Raw genomic sequence first — 22,849 nt, forward strand, 5'->3', positions numbered from 1 at the left:
CTAAAATTCGATTCCATTTTGGCTCTAATAACGGGGAATTTCCACACTGCATCGATTCGGAGCCAATATGGTGTATGCAGTGAACACGAGACCAGTTGCCTATTGGTTAGGGGGCGGATCTCAAATTGCAGTCTTGCTCAGCTGATCGCTCCCCCCATCACGTCTCCCCTCTCCAGAGTTGTTTTTTGCACAGAGGGAGCTGCTTAACAGAGATTGCGGGGCTGCTGTGGAGGGTTTTTCTTGTTTGTCTCTTTTTAAACCGTAGCTGTAACGATTTGTTTTGTAGGTCGCTTAAGCTATTTTTCCGCACTAGTTGTTTTTAAATATAGCTAGTTAGTTACACGTTGGTTGGTGTTTATTATTATTTTAGCAATTTCAAAAAAAGACATGAAAAGTTTAGGCCTTTTATTATTTTAAAATTTAGCGTTATAAGTAGATATTTAGTCAGCTGTGGATATATTTTACCTATCAGCTATGTTGTTGACCGACAACCAGGTCAGTCTCAGTGTTTTTACGTCTGTAACGGACACAACTGATGAACCGATCCGAGCTGCGGTCCCCCCTTCAGTGGAGCTCGGACTAACCGTTGTGTATACGATTCTGTACTCGCTGCTCTTTGTGTTTGTTTACCTGCAACTCTGGCTCATTTTGCACTATGGCCACAAGCGCTTCAGCTATCAGAGTGTTTTTCTGTTTCTCTGTCTGCTGTGGTCAGCGCTGAGGACTACGTTGTTTTCGTTTTACTTCAAGAACGTTGTTCAGGCGAACCAATTACAGCCTTTGCCTTACTGGTTTTTGTACTGTTTTCCCGTATGCCTGCAGTTCTTCACACTGTGTCTGCTAAATCTGTATTTTGCACAGGTAAGATATGAGATAAATTTACATTTTACTCTAATCTATCTTGAAATGGCTAAAGAAAATGTTTGTCTGTAACAATGAGTCATTTACACCACACTTAGCTGCCCGTCAGTCGTCTTGTTCATGGAGAGCAAGCTGTTGTAGATAACGCTTTTTTTCGTCTGGTCAAGTTGCCGTCCTTGTAGTGAATATTTCAATTTGGTTTTCCACCCGACACCCTGTGCACATTGCTTTATATATGGGTGTTTACGAGTCGGTTTTCGGTGATTGGTAGTCTGTGCGGTTACTTAAATGCACTGCGCTGAAATGCATGATGGCCATTCTTTTTGTTTTCGAAATGCACTTGCCCAGACAGAATGCCTTGCAAAGTAACTAAGTTGGAGGTTGGCTTATTCAAGAGGGCAAACGATCCAGTGTTTTCCGTTGATAAACAATGGCATTGTTTTAGCAGTTGTGCGTTTTTGCAGTCCGACATAATTCAATACGCCTTGGTTCTGCCCCCCGCCCCCCTCCACTCCCCCCAATATGACATGGTCCCTTTTATATAGCATATTTGTGGGGCAAGCTCATAGCCGAAGGTTTCTATGCTTTTCTCGTAACATTTACTGCGATGCTAAAACGTGATTGTTTCAGAAGGGACCCCCCGATTATGTCCATTGTTGCCCCCAACACTGCACTGTCAGTGGTAATTTCACTCGGCATGTATTCTTGTCCAGACTGATTGCTCTGATATATTTCAACAAGAAAATCTGACGGCGGATACGTTGTACTTAATGTGTATTCAACACTATCTTTTGGTCTCAGTGTATGTCACTGTTCTGTTTCCCCAAACGTTTTTTGAACAAAGTTTAAATAACTTAATATTTTTGGTTAATGACGACTGATTAACTGATTGTAACTGACTAATCTCTCTTTAGCTGCAATTTCGAAGCACACCCTCCACCGTGCATGTTGCTACTGTTACAGATGTCTTAGCCAAATAGCAATAAGAACCATTATTTTAAATGAAATCTGAAATTAAACTCGTTGTTTTGAATAAAATAAAGACACAATATTTCATTCTCACTTAACAACAGTGTGTCATTAGTGTCCAAATAAATGACAGAGCATGTATAATTATGATGCAAATGGTAATGCTTTGACTTTTTTTAGAAGAGCATTTTAAGATGGATTACTCATTAGTAATACAGTGGATGTTTTTTACTACAAGTTGCTAATTAATATTGTACAGATCCTAGTGTCAAGTTGAATGTGTTGTACGTTAAAGGGTGAAGCAAAGTGTTTCCTTTGTTGACTGGATATTAAAGGTTCTATACTTGTTGGACTTGTTAAACAGAATCACCATAATCTGTATTGGATGGAGTGGGTGAATTTTGTAATTTATTATAATTTTCTTTACTTGTCCTTGGAATTGGTAGTAGGAGTTCATTCATTCGTTGAATAATCATTCTCGTGGTGCAGACTACTTTTTCCTTTGTTTAGACAGTCAGAAGAGCAGCATTTAACCTGTAGGACAAGTCCTGCAGTTTCCTGTGGATCGAGATGCCATCATTAGCAGGATTTGTAATCTTTAAGATTGTGCTCCTGGGTTTTCTGCTCCCAAAAACAATATTTAGAAGAGCGTGCACATAATGGGGAGGAATATTTCAGCGTTTCCTCCGCTCTGTCAGTGGAGAGCGGTGCTCAGATAGAGGTCTGCTGGAGTTGGCATTTAAAAGCATGAGCCAATCAGAGGCACCTGCAGGAACATTACATCACCGTTTTCAGAGCTGTACAATTCCAGCAGCACAAAAGCGGGGTGTGCAGCACCCTGCAAGAATCACTCACTCTTTGCACAATGGCGCAATGGGTTCGATGAACAGGGAGGGACACCTTCAATGTAGACCTGATGTTGAATTCAAATGTGTGTCATTAAATTAATTGTGTCTAAGGGGGAGAAACGGCTGCAATCGGAAATCTTCTGTTGTTTTGCGACCTCTAAAGGGTGCGCTCTACATTGCCTCGTGTTTCTCTGTTTTGCAGTCATTGTGTTTATCATGTAAGGTGTAAGCGCTACAGTCCCACGTTCCCGAATGCACTGCTCCACTGAAGCAGGAGTTCAGGATGCCTAATGCGACTGTCCTGAATGTGGGTCATGACCTGTGGCGAATTGAGTTCACAACTGCGTGTGCAACTTCTTCTGAAAGAATTGCGGAAAATTACCTGCAGCGCTAGTCCTGAATCTTCCTGCTGCGTTTCTGGGGAAATTTTTCATGGTAATTTACTGAGTGCTGGCTAAAGCAAGGATGCCAAACAACAGGCAGGAGATGGATAGCATTATGTGACAAGGGAGGGCCTTAATATGAAGGGATGCATATTACTGAAGTGGGCTAATCACTAATGGGGTTCTACAGCGCCAGAGGACAGAGGACATCACTGGTCTGTTGTCCTACCCCACCACTGCAGTTCTAGGGGGTGTGTAACACGCTTCCCTTTAGTTAAGCGCTCTCTCTTTCTGTCCCTCTCTCACTTCCTCCCAGGAGGTTGGGGCAAAGTGATGAGAAATTAATTTTTCAGATTACAATTTCAGCAAGTCTCCTCCGTTGTGGCAGAAATGCATTTCAGTTCGGTGTGCCTTGAACACCAGCTGTTTACATTAAGCAGCTGTTCCCCCAGCGTTTCTGACTCATGCAAAGTTCTTTAGGGGGGTGGCTTGTGTTCTTGTCTTTGCCTTGTTATTTCTGCCGGCTAATTGCTGGCTTCTGTTCTACATAGGCATAGCACTGGCATTTATAAATATGGTTTCTAACATTTCTTACATTTTAACATTCTAATGTTAATTTTTAAAATCATATTTAAGGCATGTTTGACAAATTATGAGCCGGTCTAGAAATCTGATTTTACGTTGCCTCAATTTTAGGTCTAGTGTAATGTGATCTCATAGATCAGCAGCATTCATTTTTCATCATTCACCTGTAGTTTATAGGCTATTCAGACTGTTCCCAGTGACCGCCAGTCGGATAGCATTTCCATTTTAGAACTGTTTTAAAAACATCTAGGATGATGGTAGGCTATGTTCTTTTTTTGTCTCGTAAATCGCTGCTGTTTCCTGTTTAGTGCGATTCAAATGTACAAAATTTGTATTTACCCGAACTGAAAGCAGCGTCTTACTGGTAGCAGCATAGATAGCTATATTTTGCTACTTTCCAACCACAGATTTCTCCATTTCATAGGTGATGGAGTATTATATGTACGTAAAAAAATTTTTGCACCCCTTTGTGTATCATCAAATATTGTGCCTTTCAGGGCTGCTGGGTACCATACCCGGCTAAAGCACAAGCTGCCAGCACAGTCACATGCTCAGTGATCCTAACTCCTATCCTGACCATGTCAATGTTGACCGTCGCCTGGGAAACCTGCGGGGAGTCACGTAGCCGACCACAGCTTCACCCAGAGAGGAAGTGCTTTGGTCAGTCAGCGATCCCATGCGTCATCAGACAGTAACGACTTCTCTGATTGATCGGGATCCTGTGATCCATCTGGTCTGGTGGCACCGTTTATCACCTGGCTGCACACCTCAGCTGGTGGATTCCAGAGTGAAAAGCATTAGTACTTAGCATGTTTCTCACAAACATAAAAATGACAAGATGTTACTGTAAATGGACATGTCTGAAATGAACAATTCGCTATTCCAAATTGGGCAATGGGGGGGAAAAAATGGAATTCAACACTGACACTGGGAATCATGTGACAATGAATGTTGTTATTCCAGGCCTCATGACCCTCCTGTCTCTTTCCAACTTCAGAATAAGAACCAGAATAACAGGTCAGATGGGGGATTGTTCAGTGTTTCTTAGACCTTGAAGAAATGCTCATAAGATAATGTGGTCAGTTGATAATGGAGTGGAGTTGAATGTAGGGCTTCCAGATTTCAGTGTAACCCCTAGCTTAAAGACACCCTTTTGTCTGACTGTCTGAAAAAAGACATTAGGTTAAACTGCCTTTTTTGGGGGGTGTGGGGTTAAACCAAGTTGAAACCCCTTTCACCCCTGGTGAGTTTGTAAATGCAGTCAGTCCACTCTCAGCCGGAGAAAGTAGGCTACTTAATGTCAAGCACTTTAATTGTGCTGGATATACAGTAGGAGTAGTTTAGCTTTGCTTATGTATATGAGAAAAGTAAATAAACTGATTTTACAGTGCATTAGCATGTCTATTATTTCATGGACTGGTAAACCCAGACTTTGAATAATACACAGTGCTCTTAAACCTGTCATAATAATAGTGAATAGTGAGTAATGGTGAAACACACAATGGAATTCTCTTTTAAAAAAAGAAATTTTTCTAAAAAGCTCTCCCTCAGTAATGCACACTGAATTTGAAAATGGAAAAGCAGAGCTGAAGAGAACGAGAGAGGACAGGCTGAATCTGAGACACAGTGAGCTGCCAGCTCCACCGCTTGGTCAAATTTCAGCGACCAAGCCAAGAAATTTCACTGATCACCACCGGCCCTCACTGTGTCCAGTCTTCAGCATAGCGCACTAATCCTTATCTATCATAAACAAGATGTGGCCTGTCATTCGCCCTGTTTAGTCCGCCAGGGTGTCTGTCTGCAAGCTGATGTTAGTGTTAGCCTTTCAGACTAAACACAGGAAGAGCCCCCAATTTCATTTTGGGGAGCATCGAATTCCCACTTGGCTACCAGCGCTTTGGCTTCGCCAGCTCTCCCAGTTGCTCCCGGCAACAGCGGAAGCCTTTTTGCCCATTACATGAAGTTTTATAATCTATTCTTCATTCTAGCTGTTATTACTATTCAGGGCCTACAGTAAGCTCATGGGGTCGGTCCTTCCTGTGAAAATGTGAGCCGATTGGAGCATTCCCAAGTAGGCTGCTTCCTTTGTAGCCCTGCCAGATTGGCCTGATCCACAGTGTGGGCCGTCGTCACGTATGGCCGGTTCGGTTGAAACGGCTAGGTGCGCTGAGCTCTGAAGAATGCAGAGGTGACGTGTGTGTGAAAGTACCCTCTCCCACCGTGCCAAACGCCAGCCCTGCTGCACTGCAGCTGCACCCTCGATCCTCTGGGCTCTGTGGCTAGCCTGAAATGCGTTTCCTTTTTGTCAGATGTTTTTAATGCCAGCTGAAGTCCAGCATTAACGCACGTCTTCTACATTTCCTTTACATCGAACCATTCCCAGATGCATGTGTGCGCGTTTGGAAATGCATCTGCACCGCCTGGTCTCTTGTCCACATTGTAAACTGGTCTTTTTCTTAATGAGAATCTTCTTCTAAAAAATATGTTGGATATAACTAGGCCTATTTCAAATACAGTTTGTATTTACACCAGATGTGCTTCAGTCATTGATCTAATGCTTATTTAATATAATTTAAGTTTAAAAAAGCCTTTTCCTCCTATTTTATTAATTATTTTTTTACTTTCTTCTCAGTTTGGAGCAGCCAATAATGTTTGAAAGATTTTGGAATTTCTGAAACACCATCCAGTGATTGGTAGAGTGCCTGCTTGTTTGGGTGACATTCAAATCCACAACTGTCTCTACACCACATATTTTTACGCTCCAAACCGCCAGTTGTTGGGCATTGCTATGTGGGCATTTCCCGCAGGGGGGCTGCATCAATTACACTGGCAGACTGCAGGCACCCCTTTCGACCAGAGGAGGCGCTGTCATATGATCAGGCAGAAAATTACCCTGCTGACTGAAACAGCCCCCTTCCTGAAGAGGCTATTCCACGGTCGGCGCTGGTCTGGTGTAGGGCCCGAACGGGGTGTGCTCCCCAGGAAGTGAGCGATCCTCCGCAGCGCGTGCACACATTGCTCACGTGGAGGCTGAGTGTGAGTCACGCTCCACGTGACTCAAAACGGCAGAATATCAGTTCCGCAATCTCTGGAAGCTCGCCCGTGTCTGAGATGGACCTTCCGTCTGAATCCTGTCAGTTACTACAGGCCACTGTACCGAATGCGGGGTCCTTGATTGATCGCCCGCTTCTGTATCTCGCCAGCGATGATGGAATTGTCTTTGGATTTATGGAGCAAAGTCGTCTTTGTTGTGAAGGCATTCCTTTCCGCCCCTTGGTGATTTATTTAGTCGCCGCTTCTCACAAGTTACATCTTTGGCGGTTTTAAATATGGAACGCCGTTATTGGTGGGTAACCAGCTCTCTGTGTGGGGAGGAACTGTGTTCGGCAGTAGTGCTCTCTAGGTAATAGAGACCTGCTTGTCTATTAAAGACAAAAAGTGGGTAATGCGGCCAGTTCACTGGAGTATTGGAGAAGAAGAGCTGTTTAATCTTACATATCTTGCAGAAACATATATATCCCAGAGTTTGCCCTCTCTGTCTTCCATGATGGGGCGGCACTGTATCATAGTAGGTAAGGAATTGGGCTTGTAACCGAAAGGTCATAGGTTCGATTCCTGGGTAGGACACTGCCATTGTACCCTTGCACAAGGTACTTAACCTGCAATGCTTCAGTATATAACCAGCTGTATAAATGGATGCAATGTAAAAAGTTGTGTAAGTCGCTCTGGATAAGAGCATCTGCTAAATGCCTGTAATGTAATGAGACTTGGGCTACAGACGTGTTTACCATTGGCCGATTCAGCGTAAGTGTTTGTGTGACACTGAGGCTGTCAGGAGTTTTGACATCTGATTCACACAATATAGTCTGTGTGGACCATCAGACCTCCTTCAGTCACAAGTTCCCTGTGTGTCAGAGGTGGCCTAAACTATCCTGCTGACGTTGCAGAGGGCCAGAGATCAGCATTGGCCAGGGCTTGGCCACCCCAGTTTTGCTGGCTTGTGGCACCTGCTGGACGAAGGTCGATTTCAAACTTGTGTCCCCCTCACGTTATCATTTTGAATTTATTTCACCTTTTCTTAAGCAAAAAAAATCCTCCATACAGTCTCATTTTCCGATTGGCAGTTGATATTATTCTGATGAGGGGGAGTTCTGATCCAACAGAGTCTTATGGTTCTGCTTCCATTAAATATCTTAATTATTTAATTGAGCTGATTGTTTGGCTTTAATTAGACAAAATCACAATGTGCCTACTATATTGATTTAGAGACTTTGGAAATCTGATACAGCCGGTTATTTAATGGGTCAGTAATTTAGCCTAATTGTTAAAAAAGTAGCTGTTTAGAGGGACACTTTGTTCACTTTCTTTTTTTTCTTATTTGTTCAAGCTTGTGTATGTTTTCAGTTGCCCCATACAGGATATAGGCCTACTAGTTATTTAGAGAAGTTTCTAACATCCTGTCTGGTTAAGTGAACTGTAGTATATTCCTGCTTTAGATCATGAACTCGGAAATGGCCTATGCCCACAGCCTTACCTCCATAGCAACAAGTGCAGCAATGTTATGCCTCTAGAGGTAGTGGATATGTATATCACCTCATTATTTATCTGAAAATGATGTCCAATGGTATTTTCACTTGGAACCATTATCAGTAGCGCATGCACTCTAAAATGGGCCCAGCAGTGCTCAAGGAAAGGAGTACCGGCACAAAATATAAAAACTGATGTTCATAATTCTGTGTAAACACTACAGAATTAATCTGCTCATATGTCCAGCTTCTGTTAATGGAAGATAATGGATCAGAAGTGGGTGAAGCGTTTTCAAACAGGCTGATATATTTAGCGAGTTTTAATTAGTTTGCCGAAAACTGAATTCCAGACTCCCCAAGTTGTTTTCCTGAAATTGTGAAGACAAAAACGGATAAAATGACTTTTACCTCATGGACACGGGGGAGTTCCTGCGTCTCAGCGGACGGCGATTTCCTCTCTGAGAAAACGACTGGGCTGAACTTATTAGTGGGGCTTGTGGTGAAGGCAGCGTGTGATTGGAGGGATGATCGCGCTCCCGCCATGCGGGCCTGCGGCTGGTCTCTGCGCCCCTGGGTGGTTTATGGCAGGTTTGGGCGGAGCTGCTTTTGTTTTTACGTGCGTACGCACCGCAGGCGGGCGAAGACTGGGTCTGAGCTGGGGCAAGAGGTGGGGTGCGGTTCGTGGGGTGGCCGACTTTCGAGTCCCCCGTCTGGGTGGGGGGGGGGGGTTTGATCCCCCCACCAGGGCGCTCTCAGCTGTGGTCCCTTCTCTATCGGTTACCCTCCGCTTTCTACCTGTCCGAATAAAGCAATAAAGCAATTTTTCAGGATAAATTGGTTTGATTTACTCGGCACATGAAGCCAATCATCACATTTTTATGACTGTCGACTCGACTGTCGAGTTTTGTTTTTAAGCCCTTCAGTCTCCCTTCCCCACACCACCTCCTTTCCATGGTGTGGAAAGAACCTTTTAGCAGTTCCCTGGAAGTGGAGATGCGAATGAAATTTAACTTTAAATAGATGGCAATGAAACTGGGGTTGTACGGTAACGGGGAACAGATACTGCGCACCCACTCCACCCACCCCTGCATACACACAGTGTGTAAGTAGAGCAGACGCGTGAAGGGGAAATGAAAGAGGCTAAGGACAAGACCGGGAAAGGAGAAGCTGAAACTGACGGTGCGAGAAGCTCCAAAGGGCATCTTTCCCTTAACAAAACATGCGTGCCGCCTGTCAGTTTTCTCATTCTCAAAATACCGCACCTTCGATGCATTTTAAAACACACTTGGTTTGGCACGCAGTACGAATGTGTGCTCACCCTCCAGGGGAATCTTCATCCCTGTCACTCAGACATTTGTGAAAGATCCACCTCCCATTTTGCAGTTGGGCCGCAGTGACACAGATTCAAATAGGCCTCCGAAATTTCCCCCCCAAACCTTTTATTTGAAAGAATCGAATGGGTCTCCAGATGTAGAGAGCAGACTCTTCTTACGCCTCGGCCGACATTGACCTCCCCTCATCCTGCCAGCCTGCCTAATCCCATCCCTCTTACCCCACCAGCACTCGCGACTGGAGACCTGCTTATGTGAGTCACGCCTCTGTATTTACTCCGACAGAGACGAGAAACAAGAACGGTTTCCACAAACGTCACGCTTCTGTGTCCTGAGAGAGAGAGAGAGAGAGAGAGAGAGAGAGAGAGGCTGGTCCACAGGCTGCAGGCGTTTTGACGTTTCGGAGGGAGCGTCGGTTCTGAACTGAGAGTCTTGGGAAACGTGGCCTGGTTTTCCTCCTCGGCGTGTTCTCTGAGCGCGGGCCGTGCGTTGCGCACAGAGGGCGTCCCTCTCTGTTAAAGTGGAGCGCTTCCGGCGGTTTCTCTCCCCGGGGGGTCTGACCCTGCGCTGCCTCTCTAAACCCCGTCCCGTCGTACGCAGTGCTGAGGCGCAGTTTTTGCTCTGTTTAGTCGGCTGGCTGTTTCCACTGTTTCTCTGCCCATTCCTGTACTTCAGGAGACCGTGGCTTCGATCTGTTGTCCTGGTAACCCCAAACCAATTTCAGCTGCAAGCCAAGTGCACTGCTCTTTACCTCCGAGCAGTGCTCTGTAGCAAACAAAAATATGCCCCCCCCCCCCACTCATATCTTCATACTTCATACTTCACTAGTTTAATGTCTCAAAACCTTGACTCTGCATTTTCGTCAGAGGGGTGGGACGATCTGAACATGGGTGTTAATTTATTCAGACTTCGCCCTGTGGTATTCATATTGTGGGTGTTTTTCACTGTGGATGTGTAGTTCAGCAACAGCGTGCTGAAATGACAGTGCAGTGTTTTTATAGTCCTGTATACAGGAGGTGCCGTGTTCCCCAGTATGTCACTGACCGCCCGCCGGCCTGCACCTAGAGACTAGAGATAAGGAAGCACTTTAAAAAGACACTCCCCTAAAACACCCTGAAAAATCCCCGCCCCCTCACCCAACCAGCAGGCTGTGGTATTTCCATTCCAACTTTCTCAGTTAAGTGGCAGGAATTTCAGTTCGTCATAAATAACCCATCATGTTCTGCGCAGTCCCTCCCCCTTTCTCTCTCTCCTTCTCTATCCCTGTGTTTGACAGTCTCTCTTTCTGTCTCTCTGTTGCTCTCTGTCTTTCTTTCACTCCTCTCTCTCTCTCTCTCTCTCTCTCTCTCTGTCTCTCCCCCCTTCTATCCCTGTCCACTGCTAAGCTGGCACGGATGGCCACGATTAACGATTAGATTAGATTTAGCCATCCTCCTGCAATAAGGAGTCTGGGGAATCTGCTGGTTTTCTGACGGTCATTGCCCCCCATCGCTAGTAATCCCCCCCATGAGCCTTCAGCAAGGCGGCTATACTGCTGCTCTGTCATTAGTGCCGGGGTGTGTGTTTGTGTGTGTCTGACTGTATGTTTGTGTTTATGTGCGTGTGTTTGTGTATGCAACTGTGTATGTGTATGTTCGCGTTCATGTTTGTGAGTTTGCTTGTGTGTTTGTTTATGTCTGTGACTGTGTCTGTGCGTGTTTGTTTGTGTTCGCTTGTGTGTGTGACTGTGTGTGTATGTGTTTGTTTGTGTGTTTGTGTGTGTTTTTATGGGAGTGTGTGCGTGTGTGAGAGTGCGCATGTATGTGTGCTGGAACCTTACCTCTCTAAAGCAGAGCCGCTAGGAATTTCAGACTTGCGTGTGGATTTCACAGCTGTTTCCCAAACAAAACCCGCTTTGCATATGTTGCCTCAGTTTGTTCTTGCCTTTGTTCTTTTGTTTGTTGTTTATTTTTACAGTAGGCTAATGTGCGTGCTCACCCCATGTGGAAAAGACCCACAGTCCTGGAGGGTCTCGGCTAAGTCGCTGGCTTCGGTTTTGTGGTCTGACACCCTGTGGTCGCCATGGGAAAACACGGGATGAAAAGCCAGTGGGCATGTGTTTGGAAGAGTTGCCGAATGGGTATTAGACTGTCAACAAGCGGCGAATTGAATAACAATCAGATGCAAATGAGCGTTTGAACAGAAAGGCGCTGGTGTGCTTTTGTTTGATCTGGAGTGTTTTTGTTATGGGAGTTTTGCCAGCGCAGGTGCCCAACGGTAGGGCCTCGGTGGTGAACGTGGGGTGAGCGACGCCATTCGTGGTGGCGCTGTCAGCGCCAGTCAGCTCATCAGTGTCAGTCAGGCTGTCGGCAGTCGCAGTCAGCAGTCAGTCAGGTCAGGCTGTCGGCTGTACTAGGTCTCAGCTCTGTCAGTCAGTCAGTCAGTCTGTCTGCCACAGGTTCGCTTGTTTTCAGCTTATGAACAAACAGCATCTACAACAACAGAAACACACAGCCTTAAGGCTCTGAAGTGTATTCATCTTCGCTGAATCAGCCTCAGTTCCTGATTTATAAATCTGTGTGGGTTTAGTGAAGATTGCTATTATTCTGTTTGTACTGCAAATGGTTTTGGGTGTTTTTCTCATTTTGAACTTTTTGAGATGGCGAAGCCGGTTAATCTATCCTTCTCCTCCTTTCCCACTCTGTTCCTGCCCGTCGGCTCTCCCTTAATCCCAGGCTGTGGAGGTGCGTGTGCCGAACTGCTTTCGTTCTTCATTAACGGTCTCGACCGTTGCCCTGGGCCAGTCTCTAGTTCCCACAGCCCACCTCCGGTCATTTGCGTTGGATACGGAAGTACACGGGGAAAATATCAGAGAGGAAACAAAGACACAAAAGCAGTGTTTGAGAATCGGTCACAGCAGCCGAGGGCCTCGTTCTACAGCTCTGAAAGGCGCGGTCGGAACGATGTGTTAAGCCAACATAACCTGCGATATGCCCGTTGTTGTGGCCGTCCTGGAGCTCAGCTTGTTTGCCCACTGACATCACGACAGACCTGAGACCCGTGGGGACGTTTTTTTTTTCATTTAGATTTCTTCAGTTCTGTTTTTCCAGGACATGTCTCATTAAAATGTTCTCTCTTTTTTTCCTTTTTTTTTTTCCCTCCCTCAGGTAATGTTTAAAGCCAAAGCGAAGTATTCTCCAGAGCTTAACAAATACAAGTAAGTATGTAGCCGTGTTCTTTTCAGTGCTTTAAGTTGAGTTGACAGGATCAGTATCAAAGGCTGATTGTCATAATTGGAAGCGGTGTTTATTCTCTATTCATTCCTAGGTAATCTGTCTTTTAAAGCTCTTTTGTTTTAGTTCAGTTAGCGCGAACATTATGCTGTAATAAGAAGTGACAAAGAAAGAATGAGCATTTAAATTTTTTTTTTTAAAAAGATCCACTTGGTCACACACCTACGACTGGTTCTATCAAAAAAAGCAAATCGGTCCTGCATTGTTGGAGAATGAAGAAAAGCTTCATAATGGAGTAAGCAGTAAATAAGAAAGCTTCACAATGCAGTAAGCAGTAAATAAGAAAGCTTCATAATGCAGTGAGCAGTAAATTAGCTCTCCTTTATTCACTTGTTTGAGTGGAGCTTGTGTTGTCTGTTTCAGTTCAGGCTCCTCCGGGTTGTAAATATCTGCTTAAAGGAGAAATTGATTCGGGTTCGGAGCTCGAATTGATTAGACTTTCTCTGCAAATAAGCACTTTGGGCCCGTGATTGCTGGCTGTTGTGGGGTAAGAAGCTGAAAGAAGTTGAAATCTCCTGCTGTACAGGCCACGCCTACAGGATAGCAGAGGATGGCAGTTACTGCTCATTAGTTTTTCCCACGGCGCGCCGTGGGCTATGCACGGCAAATTGTGGTCACTCACTCACTCACTCACGGGTGACCTTTGAGGGACGTTTTGTGGGACGCATGCGCAGGTGGTGCCAGCTAAAATGTGTCTGTGGAAGTGAGTTGCGCCGTGGGTCTGGACGGTTCCGTGCTTGTTTTTACATTTGATCCAATGTCCACTCTGTCCTCTGTGCCTCAGAGTGCTGTCATTGCGCCCTTTGGGTCTTTAAAGCGCCCTCACGCTGACGGACTTGTTTTGGCGGCCTTCCCAGGGTTCCTCTGCGGCTGGGCTTCCTGTTCGCCAGCCTCTTCTTCCTGGTGGTGAACGTGACGTGCGCCATGCTGGTGCAGGGCAGCGTGGGGGACGGGGAGGTGAGGCACGCCGTGCTGGCGCGCGTCCTCATCAACGACAGCCTCTTCGTGCTCTGCGCCATCTCCCTCGCCGTCTGCATCTTCAGGATCGCCAAGATGTCCTCCGCCAACGTCTACCTCGAGTCCAAGGTGCGCCGGTCTTGGGGGAGCGGCGGGAGGGTTGAAACTGGGTGGCTGAGGGATGGGATGGTAACCGTGAGAACGGGAGGTGTGGAGACCCACTCTGGGAGGACAGAGGAGGATGATGGGGAAATTTTTTTTTAACTTTTCTTCACATCCAGGAAGTAGTATTTCCTACTGACGGACAAACAAAGACCACAAGTCAGTGATGATCATTGTAATGATTATAATTGTAATAATCGTCATCATAAACTTTGCATGTATATGACTTTTCTTTCGAGGAAACAAGCAGCTCAAAGTGCTTTAATATGGAAAATGAAATGCATGTAGCATTGGAATAGTAAATACAATGGCATCTGTTATTGGTAAATTCTTTTGTCTGTGTATGTAAAAAGTAATACATTAAGTATGTATTCCTTCATACTGTTTATGGTACAAGTTTTAAGACTGTTGACCTGAATTGTATATGCATTCAAAAAATAATGAGGCATATTACACATGGGTAAAGGGAACGATAAAAATCAGCAGCAGGTTCTGAACAGGAAATTCAGGATGAGAACCGGCCTGCTTGATCCTGTCCTGAAACTGTGGTTGACTGTTTCTCTTTATCACGCTGATCACTTTTACTAAGGATCACCATTCAGGAGCTCCTTCTGTTTCTTTCTTCCTCACTCACACCAGTGGCTGGAATTGGATGTGTCATTGATGCAAATCAGCGACTCGTCCAAGGGATGTATAAATCAGAGGATTGTTTGCGCTCAATCTCTTGATCTGTAGGTAACGACGCCAGCCACAGAGAAAAAAGAGCTGTTGGGGTCGGTTCTCTTGAGGTTTTTGAATCTTTGGCAGCTGGAGTGCCGTGTCGCCAGTCAGTTTAATGTATCTGGAAACAAAAGCTTTTGTTAATCTGTTAAAATCTGTTGTTCACACGTTATGGATCGAAGCTCCCACATGTGGTCATTTAAAAAAAAATGTCTTTGTTGATCCTTTCTTTCCAGGTTGTAAAATCCTTGAATTGAGCTTGCTAGCTCATGCATTCCTTTCTGTTTTAACAGCCATGTTAATCGTTTGCGTATCACCGGGTGACCTGAGATGAGGGCCATGCTGTGTGTGAGGCATTGATAACTGCATACAGAGGTCAGGAAGGTCAAAGGTGGAAGGTGGTGATAATTTTGGGGCTGAAATGGCAAACTAGCAGCTTCGGTCTCTTGACGTTGGTCATCTGACAGGCAGTCATTGGGTTTAGTCATGTACAATGTTTCAGATTCAGATGCACTTAGTCTGCAGTAAGCAGATTTTTAAATTTGGCTTGACTGTGACATTAAAACATCATAAACTTGAAAGATCTCACATTCCACTGCCCACACACTTTCCAGGCGACTGTATTACAGTAATTGCGCCTCTCTGCTCCAGTCTGAAATTGGTTGAGGGCTGCACATAACGTATAAATATAAAGGTACATTTATAGCCCCTCTAAGATGCGATGTGTGAAATGAGCGCTTTCCTGTATGCTGCTCCCGCCTTCGCCTCTGGCAGCGCTCGCTGTCCCAGAATGCCCCTGCGGGCTCTCACTGGGAGGGGTAAGAGGGGCTAAAGCACGCTCTCTTTCCGCCCCCTCCCCAGGGCACGTCCGTGTGCCAGGCCACGGCGATTGGGGCGGCGGTCATCTTGCTGTACACCTCCCGGGCCTGCTACAACCTGGTGGTGGTGGCCCTGTCCCCCGAGCACCGGCCCAACCCCTTCAACTACGGCTGGTACAACGTGTCAGATCAGGTGAGCCGCCCCCAGGGGACCTGCTCTCCCCCCCAACCCCCCCCCCCTCCCCCTGGGGGGATGCTCGGCGGTGTGCAAGATGTGATCTGGGATTTATTTGTTGTTTTATTATTATTTTTTTTTGGAGTGTCTTATTTTTTTAGACCTCTTGTTCTCGCGTTTGAGAGCCGCGTTTCTGTTTGTCGAGGCTGTTAAACTCCCGCTGAACCCGCCTGACCCAGATAAATATCCCCGCTTTGCTGCCAGCGCCCAACAGATCTGCTGATATAATTAATAATGTGTCATGCCTCTGATCAGTATGTAAACAACCCAGTCTCTCGCCCTCTCTCTCTCTCTGATGTGCCTGTTTGCACGTGCCTGTGCATGCATGCGTCTTTACCTGTGTGCAGCGTGCATGTGCATGCGGGTATGTGTTTTCTGTATGAGTGTGCATGATGTCAGAGAGTTCTTCTCCTCCGATGCTGATGTGGATAGCAGAGTCAGATCTGGAACATGCTCGTATAATTTTTCAGGCTGTGACAAGCTAATGCATTTTATTGCATTATATATTTGTGAGAAATATTTTGCCGTATCTACATAAAAGAACAACTGAATCTTGTAATCTTGAAAATATGTCTAGGCAAAATATTAATTATAGGTATTTGTTCTTTATGGTGATATGTCAGTTTAACTTAATAGGCTGGTTGGGCATGGTCTAATGCACATTATTAATTTCGGGAGTGGCTTATCTTTCCCTATCTCTGGAATGGCCATCTCTGCATTTTCACAGATGTGTGAAAGACTTTTCATTTAAGGTTCACTGTGTATCATCTGTAAGTCACATTCCAAAAAACTGCAGAAGATCACATGTCCACAATATGTGTGAAATGCTTGGCGTCGTCGTACAGTGAGAACCATCGGAGGCAGCAGTCGCCTGATTTGCTGGCTTATTGTATTAGGAAAGTAGAATAAAACAACACTACCTCCCTCGTAATAGCACTCGTATATACGTGCATTAGGTGAGTGTCATCTACCCATGTTTAATTTTTACATTTGGATCTGTGGATATTCCCTGCAGTCGCCCTACTAAATGAAGACTTAAGAGGAATTAGTCCATTCTGCGCAGATCTGTTCTCTGCCCGGCTTGCTGTTGCGCAGAAACGATCCATTTCTGGGGATTTAGGCGGATATTGTCCCGGTGGGGGAAAGGTCTTTGTTTGGATATAAATAGCTGAGGCTGTTGAGCAGCCACAGGCTGGAGCGGCGGTGACCTAGATTGTCTTCACCCCTGAGACGGGCTGGTAGCGGTCAGCCTCTCCCCGGCCTGTCTCCTCGGTGTGCCCGCGCTTCGCCGCGGGTGTGCGGGCCCGTCGTCACGGCGTCGTCACGGCGTCCTGGCACCGCCCGCGGCACGGTACGCGGCCGCCTGTGCGCGTTCCTTCCCTTCGCCCGCCGCTGAAGCTGCCTGTCTGACTGTGTCTCTGTGCCTGTCTGTGTGCGTGCGTGTGCACGCGTGTGTGTACGCATGTATGTGCGTGTCTGTCTGTCTGTGTCTGTTTGTGTGTGTGTGTGTGTGAGGGTGTATATGTATGTACAGTATGTGCGAGCCTGTCTGTCTCTCTGTTTGTTTGTGTGTACGTGCGCACGCGCGTGTGTATGCATGTATGTATGTCTGTCTGTGTCTGTTTACATTACATTACATTACATTATAGGTTCTTAGCAGACGCTCTTATCCAGAGCGACTTACAACAAGTGCATTACAAAACTCGGAGACAAGCGCTTTACAACATTCCTGCAAGAGAGCTACAATAGGTATAACTTTGCTTAGGTATAAGTGTGAATTGTACACCCTATTATTTTTTTTTTTTTTTTTTTTTTTTTTTTTTTTTTTTTTTTTTTTCTAAAAAAAAATGTTAGAGGGTAGTGGGGGGTGATGAGGTGAGATGTAGCTTGAAGAGGTGAGTCTTCAGTCTACGTTTGAAGACGGCCAGGGTCTCTGCTGTTCTGACTTGCACAGGAAGGTCATTCCACCACCGTGGGGCTAGAACAGACAGGAGGCGTGACCGGGTGCTGGTGCGAGCCGGGGCAGGGACCAGGCGACATGTGGCAGCAGAACGGAGAGGTCTAGCTGGGGTGTAGGGTCTGATGAGTTGACGTAGATAGGGAGGGGCTGACCCCTGGCTGCTTTGAAGGCAAGCACTAATGTTTTAAATTTGATGCGAGCCATCACGGGGAGCCAGTGGAGGGTGGTGAGCAGGGGGGTAACGTGGGAATGTCTGGGGAGGTTGAAGACCAGACGCGCTGCTGCGTTCTGGATGAGTTGCAGGGGTCTGATAGATGATGCTGGGAGGCCAGCAAGCAGGGAGTTACAGTAGTCCAGGCGGGACAGGACCACTGCCTGGGCGAGGAGTTGGGTCGAGTAAGTTGTGAGGAAGGGGCGGATCCTCCGGATGTTATACAGGAAGAACCTGCATGAACGTGTCACTGCTGAAATGTGCTCGGTGAGGGACAGTCTGTTGTCCATCACCACGCCAAGGTTTCTAGTTGAGGGTGATGGTGTGAGGATGGTATGTTTGTGCCTCTGTGTGTTTGTGTGTCCGTCTGTCTTGGCTGGCTGTCTGTCTGTCTGTTTGGGTTGCCAAGCACTGTTGTTTCTCCCCTTGTCCATCTGTCTGTCTGTCCGTCTGGGTTGCTAAATGCTGTTGTTTCTCCTGAGGTTGATGTTTGTGTTTCTGTGTCTGTCTGTCTGTCTGTCTGGGTCGCTAAGCGCTGTTGTTTCTCCTCAGGCCGATGTGGAGATCACCGGGGAGGCCTACATCGTGTTTGGGATCATCCTGTTCTTCTGGGAGCTTCTGCCCACCAGCCTGGTGGTGGTCTTCTTCAGGGTCCAGCGGCCCAATCAGAACCTGGTGAGAGGGCTGCCCGCCAGCTACGCTGCAGACCGCTCATCCCCCTTCTGTTCGCCCGCACCCCCCCCCCTTCCCAGCGCCGTATTAATCCCCTCTTATCTCACCCCCCTCCCATCCTCAACAGCACAGTCACTCTTCTGTTACCAACACCCCCACCCTTATGCCAGACATCATATTCACCTCCTGTTAGCCAACAACCACCCCCCCCCTCCCCCCGATATCCATCAGCCCCCTGCCCACTGCCTCCACTGCTAAACTCACCTCCCACTCACCTAAAACCTCTTTCATCTGTATGTATCTCTGGGTACCGGCACAGCCTAACAGCTTCACAAATCCTGGAAGCAGGCACAATCATGGCATATAGATGGATATGGATTTTTTATTTTTTTATTTCACTAATTAACAAAGAAGGAAATTAGAAGCATGATGCAGGACACTAATAGTAAAAAAAGAAACGGAATGTTAGCCGAACCTTAATGTTCCAGAGTGACCAGTATGCCTTTGATCCGTGGGCTTCCTCTGTCGACCGTAGCGGTGATTATTTTTGTGCGTGTGTTCTGCTCTGTGTCAGGCCCCGGGAGGGATGATAAACAGCCACAGCTTCAGCTCCAGGGCGTACTTCTTCGACAATCCGCGGCGCTACGACAGCGATGACGACCTGTCCAGGAGCATCACCTCCCGAGGGGACAGGGGCAGGTGCGCACCGAAACCGCTTTTATTCTCCCCCCTAAACCCTAAACCTGTCCTTTACACAGTGTGTACGTGTTTATACGTGTGTACATTCAGCATTTTGTGTGTACGTGTGTACATTCGGTTTCAATTTCTGTGTTTTAATTATCTTTATTATCTCAGTGTGCTGTGAATTAATTTGTATTGTCTAACTAAGGAAAATGGCTAATTGTGCCATGCTGCTACTAAGCCTTCCTCCTCCTCCTCCTCCCGTGTCCCAGCAGCATACAGTCCTCCACACCCCAGCCCGGGCCCAGCTGGTACGGGTCCATACAGAGGACGGGCAGCCTGACGGGCGTGTCGCACCTGCTGAACGGGCCGCCCTCCAGCACCGCCCCCCTCCTCCTGGCGTACGGCAACCTGCAGACCAATCAGCACCACAACTACTACTCCACGCCCCAGAACTACTACTCGACCCCGCAGAACTACTACTGCACCCCGCAGAACTGAGCCCCCCTGCCCTGCCCCGCCCCGCCCCGCCCTGGTCGCCCGGCGAGGGTGCTCGGTGTATCCGGCTCGCGGCTCGCGCCGCGCCGTGCCGCAGGCCTGTTAAAAGCGCATATCCGACCGGCTCAGCTTGGCCACGCCCCCCTCCATTCCACAGCCCCTCCCCCTTTCTCCGCCGCCACCGCCTCCTCCTCCTTCCCAGGCTGACGGCGGTCACCATGGCGAGGACCCTCTGGGGCAGGAAGTTTAACAGATGGGACCAGGCTGGGGGGCAGATGCAGCCCCGTAGGGGGAAGATCCCTCCCCCCCCTTGTGAGCTTGTTTATTTGGCTGTTTTAGCTTTTTATTCCTTTTCCACTGTAACTTGGCAAATTGTTTTTAAAGAAAATGATTCCAGAGAAGTTAGTTGGACATTGTAATAAGAAAAAAAAAACTGTAAAGACTAATTGCATTTCTACTCAACATTTGGAAATTTGCTTTCCTATGAAGTCGACCACTTTCTTGGCTTTTTCCAGAGCGGAAAACATTCTGAAACCTAGAGTCTTCTCAGACTGTCATGGACCAGTCTCTGTGGTGTCGACTTGCCTCCTCGCCCACCACAAAAATTTTCCCCACTTGTCTCTGTTGTCGATTCTGTCCATGCAGGCAGCACCTGTTCCGGAAGCTTCCTGCACAGACAGGCTGTGTGCCCTGAAATGGGATGCAATATTTGCACTTTGAAACCTGTTCTCATGGCCCTGATTAAAATGACTTGAATGTGGAGGCAGCCCCTCTCTGGATTCCTGTTTCAGGAGAACATTCCCAGCATCCCCTCTGGCAAGGGGGTCTGCGAGGACAAGGCGAGTTTGGCACGGACGAGCCGTGGCACTTTGGCGTGCCGACGCCGGCACCTCGTGTGCCTGGGTGCGCTGCGGCTTGTGTACCGTATCAGAAGCCAGGAGAGAAAAAAAAAAAAAGTTAAATGTTGACTTTGGTGCGCGTGAGTCCTTTTTTTTTTTTACAGTCAAGACTGCAGGAAGGAGAACCCTCTGCCAAAGAGCACAGACCGTGACCGGAGCTAGGCCGAAAGCTCAAGCCTGGACCTTTCCTGGAAACGTGTCCCCTCTCCCAGTGCATGCCCTCCAGCTATTTCCAAGCGGGTGCTCCATGGAGGGGTGGGGTCCAGTGGGAAGACGTGTGTGATGAATGTTGTGGATTCAGTAACATGAATGTATTGGTTTGGGTTAGCACTCATCTTCAGCAGCACTGATCCATAGACTATGTTACTGTGTTCCAGTCTGATACTCCTTTCCTGGAAGGACTTGTGTAGATAGTGTCGGAGAAGGAGGCTGAACACCATTTTCCAGTACGTATCTCTCTCGTATGTGACATTATACAGTAGCTATCTGTAATGTGGTAGTTTACAGCATCAAGCTCTTATAGAAACATCTGACATTGTGCCATTGCTTTTTTTTTTTTACTAGGAGAATCTGTTGCACAAAATGCTGTACATATTTGATATTTAATAAGCTTTACTTATTCAACTTTGTTTCTGTTTAACTGAGTTAATATAGTTGGGCTCTCCCGTTTGGTGCAAGGTTTCAGTAAACACTGCAATAATTGGTGCATGTATATAGGGTCGAGTTGAGATGTGCGTGGGGTGTGTGTGCGTTCGAAAGCATACGTGGGAGAGTTTCGGAGAGCTGGGGAACCGTAGGTCTCATGTACGCCATCGATGCACGTTGCTAAGCAGTGTTTTGCACTTCTGCAAAAAAAAGCTGTTCTCAAAGAGTACAGAGGTGTGAGGCAGGCCTCTGATTGCTGCCAGTGTGAAACCCCAAATGTCTTTTTTTGTTTTTAATCGTCATTTCCTCCCCACTTCCCTCCTCTTGTTATTGCTAGTTGAACTGAAGTGTCGTCAGACCAGCGCAGTCTCTGGGCGAATGCGATCGCGCGCCTCGCGTCTGACACCGCTTTGCAGGCTGAGCCTGTGCGTCGTCGTGCTCTCGCGTGTCGGTGACGCGTGACCGTCGTCCCGTCGAGCTTTGTTTACTGCGTGCTGCGGAGAGGCGACTTCCGTCACCCTTCGGTTGAGTCTGGAGAAGAAGGGTCCGATTCAGCCTCTTCAGAACTCCCTCAAACGTTCAAATCTCTGAACTCTTCTCTCGAAGGACCATAGACCACAAAGCAGCCTGGTAGTTGCTTAATTTTCCTCTCTTTTTTTCTTTTAAACAAACTTGTTTGCAGGGTATGGGGGGGAAGGCAAATGGTTGTGTGATCATTTTTAACTATCTCTGAAAAATAGTATTTTTCTGTTACTGTCAGTTAACATAGTTGATTAATGTGAGATGGTCATGAGGGTGGGGGTTGCCAGGTCCAAAGTCAGATGGCAGGAATGAGGTGGCAGTTATTAGGACGGGGGGTGGGGGATCCATGCATTCCAATTATGTGGGCTTCATCACACATACATCTGAGAAATTTCAAGTGTTCTGCGTTATGGGAACAGAAGATTTACCACCTACAGTATGCAGTGGAATTTCACATATGTGGGTTTAAAGTATTGTTTTGTTTTTTGTTTGGTTATTTGTTTCTTTGAAGTGTATTACATCAGGTTCTGTTTCTGACACATATTGAGGTGATAGCCTCACTTTTTTTGTTTCATTTTGTTCGTGGCCAATGAATGTAACACGTCTATCCATATTTCATAGTTCACTAAAAGCTGTATGCAAGCACTACCATGTTAAAATAAAGTTTTACTGCACTGTTTTAAATAGTTGCGCGAGTGTCTCCGTTGGCCTTGAGAACATGAAGCCCAGATTTGTGGAGGGCGCAATCTCCGTGTCACAGGTGTCAAACTGCCTCTGGACAGCTGACATGGACCTGAGGTCACGAGTAGACCAAGGGGTCGCATTATGAAACGGTGTTTACCTTGTGGATATGGCTGCGAGAGCCAATCGCAGGAGCAGAGGAATTCCGCCTCTTTGCTCCAGGGAAAAGAAATCTAGCCCCTTGCTGAAATTTAATGCGTGTGTAAATCCCCCTAAGACCACCTCCAAAGCAAATAAAAGTCACAAACACCAATAAATACAAGGAGACTGAAGTAAAATATGGAGCTGACCTTGTTCGCAGCAGCTAAGTCCATTGACGGGACTTAAATCTCGCAAATACCAGAGTCGTGCCT

General features: G+C 46.8%; 1 protein-coding gene across 2 annotated transcripts; it reads left to right on the top strand.

Annotated features, from left to right (window-relative positions):
- Positions 1-87: 87 nt before the first annotated feature.
- gpr137c (G protein-coupled receptor 137c) lies at positions 88-22,439 on the top strand. Of its 2 annotated transcripts, none has more exons than XM_064321236.1 (7): positions 88-861; positions 12,650-12,699; positions 13,633-13,861; positions 15,476-15,625; positions 18,391-18,513; positions 19,085-19,209; positions 19,467-22,439. In XM_064321236.1, exons 1-7 carry the CDS (start codon positions 475-477, stop codon positions 19,690-19,692), a joined length of 1,290 nt encoding a protein of 429 aa, XP_064177306.1. In that variant the 5' UTR covers positions 88-474; the 3' UTR covers positions 19,693-22,439. The 2 variants fall into 2 exon arrangements, with proteins under 2 accessions (XP_064177306.1, XP_064177297.1); XM_064321227.1 differs by having other exon boundaries at positions 90-861; positions 19,464-22,439.
- The last annotated feature ends 410 nt before the right edge of the window (positions 22,440-22,849 follow it).

Source organism: Anguilla rostrata, chromosome 1 (assembly GCF_018555375.3).
Source record: "Anguilla rostrata isolate EN2019 chromosome 1, ASM1855537v3, whole genome shotgun sequence".
Lineage (NCBI taxonomy): Eukaryota > Metazoa > Chordata > Actinopteri > Anguilliformes > Anguillidae > Anguilla > Anguilla rostrata.

Coding starts and splice junctions, on each gene's coding strand:
- gpr137c (XM_064321227.1), top strand. CDS start 475: ATGTTGTTGACCGACAACCAGGTCAGTCTCAGTGTTTTTACGTCTGTA. Junction 15,626..18,390: donor GGTACAACGTGTCAGATCAG/GTGAGCCGCCCC, acceptor GTTTCTCCTCAG/GCCGATGTGGAGATCACCGG. Junction 19,210..19,463: donor TCCCGAGGGGACAGGGGCAG/GTGCGCACCGAA, acceptor CCCGTGTCCCAG/CAGCATACAGTCCTCCACAC.